At 36.2% G+C, this 13,556-nt stretch overlaps 1 protein-coding gene across 11 annotated transcripts in view; it reads left to right on the top strand.

Annotated features, from left to right (window-relative positions):
• The window catches only part of dysf (dysferlin, limb girdle muscular dystrophy 2B (autosomal recessive)), a 95,575-nt gene that overhangs the window by 58,264 nt on the left and 23,755 nt on the right, over positions 1-13,556 (top strand). For 7 of the 11 annotated variants that reach the window (XM_051899607.1, XM_051899606.1, XM_051899613.1 and 4 more), the window contains one exon: positions 9,296-9,352. The exons of the other annotated variants lie outside the window; for them this stretch is intronic. In XM_051899607.1, coding sequence (XP_051755567.1) covers positions 9,296-9,352 — 57 coding nt within the window. The remainder of the gene's footprint in view (positions 1-9,295; positions 9,353-13,556) is intronic. 11 annotated transcript variants of the gene reach the window in all.

The raw sequence follows: 13,556 nt of genomic DNA, 5'->3' as shown, positions 1-13,556 counted from the left end.
ACTTTAATGACGCCTCCTCGAGCTGTCATCAATTCCCTCTCATAACTACGACCTAAAAATACTCCCAAAAAATAAATAAAAACAACATAAAAAATGATCAAGGGGGATTAGGAAAATTTAAAAATTGTTTCCATGTCTCAGCTTTAACCTCTCAGCCTTTTCTTGTTCAGTCACTGGGAGAAAAAGGAGACTAGAATATCAGATTCGGGCCCGCATGGCCCACTTGGTTTCCTTGGAAATGTATCGTACTCACAAACGGCAGTTTATTTAGGTTTTTGACCTTCCAGCCTGGCTGGCAGTGCTTCGCTGTGGATGTAAGACGTTCTGTCGTTTGCTGAATGGAAAGAGGAATACTTCACGCTTGCCCTTTTGAGCTCAGTTTTATAAGCCCACGCCCAGCTCTAGTTAAGAGCCATTAATGGGGATTTTTTCTTCTGCACTTGCTACCTTTTCCGTTGATCTAATCCAAGACCAAGATTCAATTTCTTTGTATTCCATAGAATGTGACAAAGTAATGTTTGTACCTGCAATGTCTTGCCTTAATTTCATCTATTTGTGTGATGAACCTGAAATGTCACATAACATGGTGCCACTGGCCTGGGGTACGTTTCCCGTACAACAACGTAACTCGCTGCTTCACTACCATAGCACGATGCATCGTTGAACAAATCAACTAGCTAGTCACGACTGTTTCCTGAATCCGTATTGTCGCAAACCTGTCGTTCAGCCACGTTGGTGAATGATGTCATGCAGGTGGTAGAGTAATAACTTCTTTAAATGAATCCATTTGAGATTGAATTAATGCTAGATTTTTTGCTATAAATTACGGACATGGCATCTGAGGACTAATTCTCATGTTATTTTGCTTTATTTCCAGATTCAATCATAGTCTCGTTCTTACGTACCAGAGCACATCGTACGCACATGCGCTCTCTTCGGTGCTTAAAATCTCTTGACAAACTAAAATATGTAAATGACATTTGTATATATTCAAAATAAAAGATATACATTGTACTTAATGTCAGCTTGCTTATTTTGCTCAAGATAACAATTTATTAAAGGTGCAATATGTAAGAATTTTGCAGTAAAATATCCAAAAACCACTAGGCCAGTGTTATATATTTTGTTCACTTGAATACTTACAATATCCCAAATGTTTGCAACTATTTGTAAATTGTAAGAAAATTGCAATTTTAACCAAGGCTCCGGGACGTGTGAGGAGTCGCCTGTCAATTGCGTCATACCCGCGTTACCCTCGGTTTCCGGTTTTATTTTGTAGAAACCATGGAAACACCAAAGACGCTTTAATATTTACATGTTTTAATAGACAAGGGAACAACTATTTTGATATATTTATAGACAGAAAACTAATTATTGTTATATAGCTCAACACGTTTAGTCTTGTTGTTTAAATCTAATTTTCTTGATTTTTTTTTTTTGCGAATACCATGCTTTACCATTCCTCAGAGAAAAACACTATTTTGTGAAGTAATCAGATGCAGCTTTATTTTTAGTAACACTAATACAGAATTTTCTCCATCATACAATACGTTAGTACGATATTCTAATATCGATCTAGCTTACTGCAGTGTGCAACAAGTGTCTCACAGCAGCCACCGAGCGAACGCACAGAGTAACGTTATAACATTTTTAAACACTCAAATGTATCTAATATGATAAACAGAGCTGTGTTACCTCATACTCATGACCGGAAAGCGGAAGCAGCGCCGGCGACTGTGGCATAATAAAAGTTCCGCTGCTTGCGGCGTGTGTTGCACAATCGCTCCAGCGGCCTCGTTCATTTCCCACAACACTCGGTCCTGCTCTGCTTCATGCTACAGTAATGTTAATAATCGCATCCATGAACATGATTTCTGCCCGAGTCCTATCCCAATTGTTTTCCACCGGCTGTGAGGTGAAGACCACATGTTTCAAGATTCCGCTCTCAAACTTGGCGTCATCAAGCTACACCTTTGTTTTGAATAGGCCTCTAGCGACCTCTAGCGGACAGAAAATATTACATATTGCACCTTTAAGTCCACATGTCATAACAACAAGAAACTATGCTTCCAACCATAGCTGGAGAGCTGTTGTTCTAACCACACAAGTTTGCGATGCAGTTTGTGAATGTTAATTTGAACTATGGTTTCGAAACACCAAATTGTTGAACTGTGTTAGTAATGACGGAACTTGCAATGTTAGTTGGCTAACGATGCTTTTGGAAAACGCACCCCTGGACGTCCAAATGCTCAAGGCGATTCAGATGGCATCATTGGCCACACCATTTGTGGTTTGACTGAAATCAGTTGAATACTCAAGAAATAACCACATGTTTGACTCTGAAAATGTATTGCTGAATACACAGTAAACACCCCCTCCAGTTCTGCTCCTGATTTCAGATGTCTCGTGACCACTGCACTATGGGCTTGATTTATAAATGTGCATTTGTATGAGGGCTGCCATCAAATGGCTCGTTCTTGCTAAAATAAATAAAAGAGGGACCACAACCACAGTCATCTGTGGTAGAATCCCCAATGACCCTCATTTTTGTCTATCAAAGATGTTTGATGGTATATAGGAAGTGAAGGAACTGTGGGAAAATGGGTATGGTAACTGTTCACTTTTGTAAAGGGCTATTGTTGCACGGGTTTCTATGCCCATCACATTTTATTTTTGCTTGAGGGTGTAGTTGTTTTTGTTTCGCACATGTAGAACATGCATTTGATTAGTAGTTTTGGCAGCTCATCTTCATTTTACGTTTTCTGTTTTATACCATGTAGCATTCATAGATATCTCAGGTTCCTCCAGGGTGGTTTTGACATACAGTAGCAAGGTTTTTTGTAACGGCCAGCTGCACTGGTTCAGAGTGAAGTTTCAGAGGTCTATCGCACTAGAAGCAAAAGCAATTTGATCCCTGGGCCACAATCCCGCATGACTTTTAGCATTCCAGTGGGAGCCTGAGGCTGCTGTGATCCACTCAGGAAACCAGGAAAAGCCACAGAGGAAAATCTGATCGTCTCCATGCGGCTACTGTTTGGAACTGGGTGGCAGTAAAAGGTCTAATACTTGCTCTGTGAGATCTGGAAAGAAGATACTTAATATCTTCAATCAATATCCTGTGCAGAGTAACTTTTGACTGTTTAAAAACAGAACACAAAAACACAGCAAAAATGACAAAGCCTGCATGTCTAAGCTTGGTCAAAAATACCTTATCTTGTGGCTTGTCTTGAGATTTTGTTTTTTGAGAATGTTTTACACAATTTACCAAAAATCAACCTCAGACAGTTTGCAAGAGTGCAGAATCCACAAAAATCATGCCGTATTTAAGTGAAAAAACCTACACAACCATTCAACAGTTTTTTTTTGTTTTTGTTTTTTTGAAACTATTGCAATTTAATATAATTCTTTTTTATTTTAAAGTGTTTTAATTTCAGATGACAGCTGAATTGTCAGCATCATTACTCCAGTATTCAGTGTCAGATGATCCTTCAGAAATCTAATATGGTTCTAATATGATTATTTGCTGCTCAAGAATTTTCTTATCAATGTTGAAAACAGTTGTTTAACTTTTTGTGGTTTTGTGGAAACCATGATGCAATTTTTCAAGATTCTTTGATGAATAGAATGTACAAAAGAACAGCATTTAATTAAAAAAGAAAACTTTTGTACAATATATATATATATATATATATATATAATTTTTTTTTTTTTTTTTAATTCTCACTTTTGATCAATTTAATGTATCCTTGCTGAATAAAATTAATAATAAAACAAACAAATAAACAAAAACTTACTGACCAAAAACCTTTGAATGGTTGAGTCTGATTCAGCTGAGCTGATTTAGGTGCCTGAATCGCAGCAGTTATGTGATGTTGTCAGGGTTATGTTCAGTGTTCTTGTCTTTTCATTCATGTACCTATGTTTCTTGTGTTTCCTTTTAGGGTACGTTTATATGACAACAATGTACTAAAACGACTAAAAATGCTGTATTATGCATGCCAGGCCAGCGGTTGGCGACGTCACTTTGTTAAGAAAGAGACTGCACACATACGCATTATTTTACAAAGCACTCGCACCAAACGCACATGCCTCTAGACTAAAAACGTAACATGCATATGCATGCTGTCACCGTTTTCACAGATTCGCTTTTATGTAGCTTACACGGAGACGATAATGGTATCGTTTTGAAAAAACTTTGAAACCTGTTTTCAAAAGTTTGCTTTTTCAGGCCCCCAAAACACAGTTGTCGTTTAAATGAATGGCCAAAATGCATAAAAAAGTTTTCCGTTTTTAGTTTAAAACAGTGTTGTGCAAATGGCCCCTCAGTTTAGTCTTGTTAAAGGGATAGTTCACCCAAAAATGAAAATTATCCCATGATTTACTCACCCTCAAACCATCCTAGGTATATATGGCTATCTTCTTTGAGGCGAACACAATCGGAGATATTTTTAAAAATATTGTGGCTCTTCCAAGCTTTATAATGGTAGTGAACAGGGGGCGAGATTTGGAAGCCCAAAAAAATGCATCCATCCATCATAAAAAAAATCCATACGGCTCCAGGGTTAATAAAGGCCTTCTAAAGCAAAGAGTTTTTGTAAGAAAAATATCCATATTTAATAAACTAAAATAACTAGTTTCTGGCAGATGACCGTACGCACACTGCACAAGACGACTTGCACCACAAGAGTAACCCCTGATGAGATGTATAATGTAGAGCGTCACATTTTTTTTACAAAAACCCGTCGCTTCGCTTAATTATTTTTGTGATGGATGGATGCATTTTTTGGGCTTCAAAATCTCTCCCCCTGTTCACTACCATTATAAATCTTGGAAGAGCCAGGATATTTTAAAATATATCTCCGATTGTGTTCATCTGAAAGAAGATAGTCATATACACCCAAAATGGCTTGAGGGATGAGTAAATCATGGGATAATTTTAATTTTTGGAATTATTTTTTAGGAATAAACTATTCCTTTAATTCCCTTGTTCCCTTGTGTCTAGTTTAGATGCCTCTATTTGTCCCCTGTATTGGTTAGATATTGTCGTTAGTAATTGTGTGGATTATGCAGCTGCTTCTCCTGGTTTTCTCTTGTGTGATTCTCTGTGTGAATTAAAAGTATCTTCATCAAGCGTTTTGGATTGGACCAAATACATGACAGTTGTATAGTCCCACTAAATTATGCTAGATCTTGATAGTCTGTTGCATCCTCCACAGCCTCTAGCACTCACGTATTCCCCCTTAAGCATTATAACTTATAATATCTTCACCTCTAATGCCTTGTATTTTTTGTTTGGTGGTGTACAGAGTGGTACAGCAAGCTGGTCCGAACTCCCCTGTGCATTAAATGAAACTCGAGCCCCATCATCCCCCCAAAGACTTTGCTTTGGCTTGGCCCAGACCCCAATACTATTCCTTAGCGGTCTCATAAAAAAAGTTCACTGGATCAGGTTCATCACTTAAAGGAACACTCCACTATTTTTGAAAATAGGCTCATTTTCCAACTCCCCTAGAGTTAAACAGTTGAGTTTTACCGTTTTCGAATCCATTCAGCCGATCTCCGGGTCTGGCGGTAGCACTTTTAGCCGCAGCTTAGCATAGATCATTGAATCTGATTAGACCGTTAGCATCTCGCTCAAAAATGACCAAAGAGTTTCGATATTTTTCCTATTTAAAACTTGCTAAATGCAGCTGCTAAAAGTGCTACCGCCAGACCCGGAGATCAGCTGAATGGATTCGAAAATGGTAAAACTCAACTGTTTAACTCTAGAGGAGTTGGAAAATGAGCCTATTTTCAAAAATAGTGGAGTGTTCCTTTAAAGCAGGTTTTTGATGAGGCCAAACACAACCTCATAGGGGAAAGTAACACCAATCCGGTGGCTTTGTGGATTTGCTATGGTTTTGAGTGGGTTAAACGATATACTCCAGAAACAGGGCGCTAAAAGCAAGTACCCATGTAGAGGAGCTTTGAAGAGGTTTCTGAGGTTAAACTTGAGGGAGAACTACTGAAAAGGTTTGATTTTGATCCTACGTCCTGGTGGCTTCGCCCAAAGGCCTTTAGACAGCAAGGGAGGCAAACAGCCCTACTTATGTGTGTACTTCAAAATGTTCTGTAATGCAACTCCTCTAGTTGGAGGACAACAGCAAACAAAGTGGCCTGGTCCTAATTAGCTGTTCTACTGAGTAGCTGTGTGGAGTCCTCTCTCTTGTTGTATTTATTATGCCCTGGCACTACACAGCAGAAGGCGCTGCGAGGGTTCAGTCCTCCCTCTGATGTGGTAAGTCCTCGTCTTGGGCAACTGCATCCCCCCGCTCCTGGCTGCTCACCACCGGCGCCACAATAACTGCCACCCCCTACCCCCACACCTCCCCTGCTAGGGGTCGACTCTGGGGGAATGAGAGCACTCGATGACAGGCCTTTGCGACCAGGTCGCTGTTTATGAGCAGCCAGTCTGATGGCTTGTTGAGCCATCGGAGTTTTCGGGACTTTCTTATATGAGTCTTTAGGAAAATGTTTGCAAAGACAGGATGAACTGTCAGTATGTTTTGCACTTATTAGAACAGTTAGCCAGTTTATTTCCTGATGTTTAACACCACATCCAGCATTCTTGATTGTATTTAGATTGCTGTGTAAAAGAGTAAGCTTGATTTCACATAATTTCAGCAGGATGTGGTTGCTGCATGGGAAGACACAGCTTTGGCACGGCTCTGCTGTTTGTAACACCAGCGTACCATAGCATTGTAATCACCCACACCATGTGCATCAGTCTCCCAGGCTCATCAGGATGGGATGTGTAAAATTTCATTTTTAGCTAAAGCTGTTGCAAGACATTTTTGGGTTAGATTACTTCTCAGGATATATGTATGTAAAAATAAATAATGTACTGTATGTAATGCTTATCACCAATTCACACAAGATAGAGACCAATGTTATTGTATTATTATTTGCATAATATTTTGAATTAGCATTTTTATATTCTGATTTTTCATTTTAATTTCATTTTAACTTTTTTTTGTTGTTGTTATTTTGTGTTGTGTTTTTGTCAGTTTTATTAGTTTAAAAAAAAAAAATTAGGTTTAATTTATTTTTATTTCAGTTAAATGGGTTTATATTTTTTTCATCTAAAATTTATATTTTATTTTATTTCAGCTTTATTTCAATTAACAACGATGTTTTTAATAGTTTTAGGCTCACTAAATAGCCCTAATAGAGATAGGTGTGTCACTTATTTATTGCCATCTAACCTATCACAAAATATATTTAGCTGTGCTAATTAATTATGCAGAAAATATTAAACATGTGCATGTGGTATTATGAGGAGAAACTGATTTCGTGTAAAATAAAATAGTACTTTTGACCTTATTATTTTCTTAAGAATCAGCTTTACTGGACAATTTTGAGGAAACTTGTTTGGTTCTTTCAGGAAAAACAAAATACAGTTAATGTCATATTATTATTATTATTATTATTATTATTATTATTTTTCCCCCCTGCAGTATAAACTTTTATTTTTTATGGGTACATCTTTCCTAAACATAATATATGCAAATTCTGTTTTTGTTTATTTAGTTTAATATTAATGATCAATTGATAATTATTAAAATAAATTAATATATTAATATTAAACTAAATGAATAGAAATGGAATATTATTATTACTTTTAAATGAGTGGGTCCCACTTTATATTATGTGGCCTTAACTACAATGTACTTACATTTAAATGAATTATTTGATACAATGGACTTATTGTGTATATACATGTTTTTACATTGTACTTATATTTTAAAAAAATACCTGCATATAATTACATCTGTAATTAATTTCTGTAATTACATTTATAATTACACTGTTGATCCATCCCTTACACCTTAACCCACCCTTAAACCTACCTGTACCACCAAACCTGTCTCTAACTTTACCTGTATCCCACCTCAATAGCAGCAAAAGTGTTTTGCAATACAATATAAACACAATAAGTACATTGTACTTATTTTTTGATGTTAGTACATATTAGTTAAGGCCACCTAATATAAAGTGGGACCAATTAATGCTACTTTTTTCTTTTATTTTGTTTTATCTTTGCTTAAACACACACGTTAACTTATATTTTGACCCCTAACAAACTATAATAGAGCTTTTTATTCTCCATGTAACAGCAGAACTGCTGTTGTTATGTTTTGCATGATATATTATCCTTTTGAGGGGAGCATTTGTTGACATAGATGTAATAAAATTTGAACTTGAATTATATTAAATGTTTGCCCTGATTATATTATTTATTACAACACATCTCATAATATGTACAGGGACAAATGTCTTTAAAATGAAAAATATACTGTTATACTAGCTTATTGTTACTCCTTAGAGAGCTCTCTCCTCAGAATTTAATTATTTTATTACATTGTTCTGTCCGCAAAATGCATTTTCACCAGTGTTGTTTAATAGCTGGCGTGGCACTTTCGCTGCAACACGTTCCCATAGAAAAAATGGTTTAATTTAACGTTGGGAGGTGCAACAATGCGGAATATAAATGCGTGTTGTGTCTGCAGCTAATTAGCGTTAGCGCATACATTGCAGCATGAACTTATCCTACTGTAGAGGCCCCTGATCTGTTAAAGCTATTATTGGGAGGGGGGAAAAAAAAAACACTTTTGAGCCCCATCCAGGAAAAACAACAATTTTGGGGTGTCATTCTTCATCGGGGAATCACATTTCATGGTCCTGACCTTGGTAATGATTTATCTATCAGCTAGAAACACAGTCCTGTCTGAGTTCACAAACCGCAGGTTCAAGTCTGAGCCTTCGGTAGGGTTTCCATCTGTACCTCATTGACGCTCTCTGTTGCATCTTAGTCTGGGAGTTCCAGACCTGGCGATCTAATCCACTGTCTGCTCCGTAATATATGCTGTCATCTTACTTCATCCATATATGCAGCTGATCTAATGTGTTGCTCTGTTTTTATGTCATTTCTCATTATGCTATTAAAAAAATCTCATCATTACTGCGGCCAGGATTGAACTGTTAGAGTGTGGTATAACGTGTAGTTCAGTTAGATTTGTCTTGATAAGGATTTTTAATATTATACATTCCAATTACAACCTCTAACATTTACCATTTAAACCGGAAACACTGTTTTGCTTTAGACCAGGAATAACGAAACTGAAAGATTCAGCTTTCTTAGACACTATGAATGCTCCTCTTACTATGATTGGATGTTTTTGAAAGTGTGTTGATTAGTGAATGAAGGGTGTTTACTAACGTTAACCAACTAACCAATGCTTCTGGTTTATAACAGGCAGACGGCACCAGCTCTGCCATTATTAACATATCGCCTTCTCAGTCCAGCCTCCATGTACGTATGACATCATCACCCCTTTCACCATCTCTTTCCATTTCTCTGCAACCTTCATTTCATCCTGACTAAAGCTTATTGAGTGGATAATATTAGATTTTTTTTTTTTTATTTGTCTCTTTATATGTTTGTGGCTCATGGCATGCCATCTTTATTCAGTCAGAATAGCTGTGACAAAGTCAATGTGGCTTGTGTTTTATGCTGCATGCCCTTGGTTTATGACGATGCAATGATGCTTGGACAAGTGACATCACCCAGACCAAGATCTGACATTTACATAAAGATTTATAAATATGACAAAATAGATGTCAAGATGCATTCTCTTGAAACAAGTCTTAATGTCACTAAGGCACTGTGCCTCTCACTTAATTTGTATCTTACTTTAAGGATGTTAAGAGATTTTTAAAGATGTCATTTACTCACCCTCATACTGTTCCAAAACTGCATGACTTTCTTTCTTTTTTATTAAAATTCCCGAAAACATACAGCTGACCACTGAGTGTCTTAGCAACCACTCTTAGCAACGTAAACATATGTTTGTTCTCAATTGATTTTGTTCATTAAAGCTTACTGTATTGTGTATAAGAGTATTTTGAGAAAGAGATCAAGTGAGTGAGTGTATTACCTGCATTCAAATTTAGCATTTTCCTTCAGGTCAGTCCTGTGTTCATAATAAAAAATCCGTTTGAATGTCTGCTGCGATCTTGTCCTTTTAACATTTAATGGGTTTTCCGGTATCCTGCTGACACTGACAGCGGTAGTCAAAGCATTTGTCATTTGCGTCTTGTTCCGTGTTCACAACAAGTTTCAATATCAAAAGTTTTGCGACTGAGTGACTCGCTCATAAAGACAATCTTTTCTGCCGTCTAATGGCGTAATAATGTAACTTCTGTTGCTGTCCATGGTCAGGGACTAGTTTTTCCAGCGGAAGGAAGGCTTTTAATGATTTTACTTCATGAAAGTTGCATTGATACATATTTTTTGGCTTTAATATTTATATTGTGTGGTAACCGTTTTATAAAACCGTGAAGCCATGGTTTACAGTGAATTTATAACAGCTTTATAATTTATAAATTTACTGTAAACCATGGCTTCTTGGGGCTTATTGCTTTATTAAGTTTATGTTTCTCATCTAATATTTATATTTTATTTCAGCTTTATTTCAATTACACACCACAAATGATTTTTATTGGTTTTAGTTTTAGTAAATAATAACAATACTGATTTGACAGAAAAAAAGTTTTGAATAATTAACGGGAGCGTTTTCATTTGACTGTTATTTAACCTGTAAGAATTTTTCTTCCCTGTAAGAATTGTAAGTGCTATTTTAAGTCATTGTATTTGCGTAATATGTGTAATGTTGACACTATAATGTAAAGTACGCTACATGGACAAAAATATGTGCATACCCTCTTTTAAGGAATTGATTTGGCTGTTAAGTGCGTAAAATCAAGCATTCAGCTGCCTGAGGCCATTTCTTCTCTAGCATATAGAAATGGTTTACTGAGTTTGTTGTGAAAGAACCTGACTGGCCTACACAAAGTCCAAACAGGCTCATAAGGGTGTGGTGTTCGGGAGTCCATATACTTCTGACCATAAAGTGTATTTCCAAATGATATTTACACCAGTCTAATTAGGTTAGCGGGTGCCTCTAATCAGGAAGATATATGCAAGTGGGAGATCTAGCTGGCTTTATGAGTGGTTACTCAACGTTTCTAACTCAAAGAAGGATTTTGTACTTTTGGGTGATTTTATTTTATTTTAATTTTATTGTTTTTTTTTTGTTTGTTTTTTTAAATATATTTCTGAGGCAAAGCTAATTTGCTCTCATATTTGTCTTCGACTCTGTAAAGTTCGCTTTGTTACGCTTCAGATTGGTTGCAGAACACAATTCCTCCACGGAGATGAATCCTGTTTTGTGTTAAGATCAATGAGACTTAATGGATTCAAACTATCCTTCTTTCTGCACTTTTTTAGTTTCAGGAATTTAGTTCCAACTGAAAAAAGTCAGATCATGAATGAGGGACAGAGAAAAGAGAAGCAAGCATATAGGAGGATCATCTTTTTAGGCCCATCTGCTCTTGGATGTCATGCAGGTATTAGTGTGGTCCAATTTAGTTGTAGTCAAATGATCTCCACATCTTCAGGGCTTTGGTTCTAGTCCTTACAACTACATTACACCAGGCTAGGACTAAGCAGAATCCTTTGATACAACTTCTTGTTTATATCACACTTTAAATGTAGTACTCTTTCCCTACTCTTGCCAAGACATAGAGGTTTCTTTTTTTTTTTTTTTTTTGCAAACAAAGATATTTATTTTATTAGAAAACATTAAAACCAGATGATCAAAAACCCAAATTTTCTCTCTCACCAGAGCCAAAGTAAATAGGGCTGTTAAAAGATTCCCAGTGCATTTCCCCTCATTGCCAAATGTCAAGAACAGAAAGAAAAAGAATGAGTGAAAGGAAGAGAAAGAGAGAGAGAGACGAAAATGTGTATTCAATCAGTTTTTCTCTAATGAAATTTTGAAGATGCAGACTTTCTATATGCTTGTCCTGTCCTGTTGCTTTCAGGAGGGAGAGAGAAAAGATAGAGAGGAGAGAACTGTTCATCACACTTTTTCCTCAATGTTATTATAAAGAGGTGTGCTTCACTATTTTGAGGTCTTCTAATTCAGGGATTTTCAAACTGGGGTCTAGGATCCACAAAGGGGTGCTAGAGGGTCTGGAAAATATTTAAGAGAAAAGAGAAAGATTTTACAAAATGTGTTTTTAGGGCTGTCAAAGTTAGCATTACTTTAAGTTAACATAAAAAAAAAAAAAACCCTACTGCTTTGGAGCAATATTTTTGTGAAAAGCGCTTCACCAATTTTGTTGAAAAAGTCTTCAGTCTCTTCAGGTTTATTCATCTAACATTAATAGTGGATAGAAAAAGAAAGACACTCTCAGCTCAATACAAAGTAAACATTTACCAGATTTTAATAATTTGCTTATTAATTGTCTTTAGTACAGTAACCATTTAAATATTTTTTCTTTATATTTCCACAGATTTTTTTGCAGTGTGCAGTATAATTTTGACCTAGTACATGACATGTACTTTATATTTTTGGATAAGTTCCATCACAAGGGGATCATCATATTTTGAGGTCCTTGGTATCAAAAAGTTTGAAAACTGTTTTAACTGATTCTTTCTAATTTAGATTCTATTCTATTCTATTCTATTCTATTCTATTCTATTCTATTCTATTCTATTCTATTATATTCTATTCTATTCTTTGTGAGAACTGTCATGCACATAGGCCCTGCACTGTGATTGTCTTTGCCAAACCTTCAGACACTCCGGAGGACAACAGTTCAACAGTTTTGCCAGTTTTTCGGTCTTAGCAGTCGAGATCCAAAACGCATCAGTAGTTTTGAGAGGAGAAAAAGAAACTGTGGTTGCTCATAAAATGGAATATTGGTTGGTGGCTTCATTTTCTTCAGACCATGCAAATATGCTGGAGGTTATATGAAAGAATGCTTTGACTCTGCTGAAATGTGCAGACAGTGAAGGAATACAGCACACTTCTTAGTGAACAAGAGATGCCCAAAACCAAAATAAATTCAGTTATAAATATATACTTGCATTGAAAAGTCCCTTTAGGTCTAGCCAACTTCCTGGTTAAGAAGGCCAGCGTTGGTATAATATTGATGTGATATTGTGGATGCTAAATACAATTACATTCCAAATTAAAATTATGTATCCAAAGCAACTTACAATAGAGGAACATATGCAGTTTGTCACAGAGCCAAAATAACTATTCATAGTGTCCAATGGGTTTATTAGAAAGCTAGACTAGGAAACAAGCTAGAAAAAGGTGAAAAGCAAAGAGAAGGAGTTGAAATGTACGTCCGTATGCAAGTTCGAGGGACTTTATTTAAATGAAATACACATTAAATATATATATATATATTTATATATATAATAAAATAAAATAAAATAAAATAAAATTAAATTAAATACCTAGCTATTGTCATGTGCCAGTGATTATGTACCATGTGCCGACCCTTGCCGACCCATGTCACTCAAAGAGACAATGTGAGCTGTGTGTCATCTGAAGATTTTAGATCCAATTAGTTTCATTGAAGCTGCTCATATCAGTCAAGTGCTGTACACATACAATTTGACAAATGAACTTGCACCGCCATTGGACTCAGTTATGAAA

This window comes from Ctenopharyngodon idella, chromosome 7 (genome assembly GCF_019924925.1).
Source record: "Ctenopharyngodon idella isolate HZGC_01 chromosome 7, HZGC01, whole genome shotgun sequence".
Lineage (NCBI taxonomy): Eukaryota > Metazoa > Chordata > Actinopteri > Cypriniformes > Xenocyprididae > Ctenopharyngodon > Ctenopharyngodon idella.
This window is presented reverse-complemented; position numbering and strand designations above follow the sequence as displayed.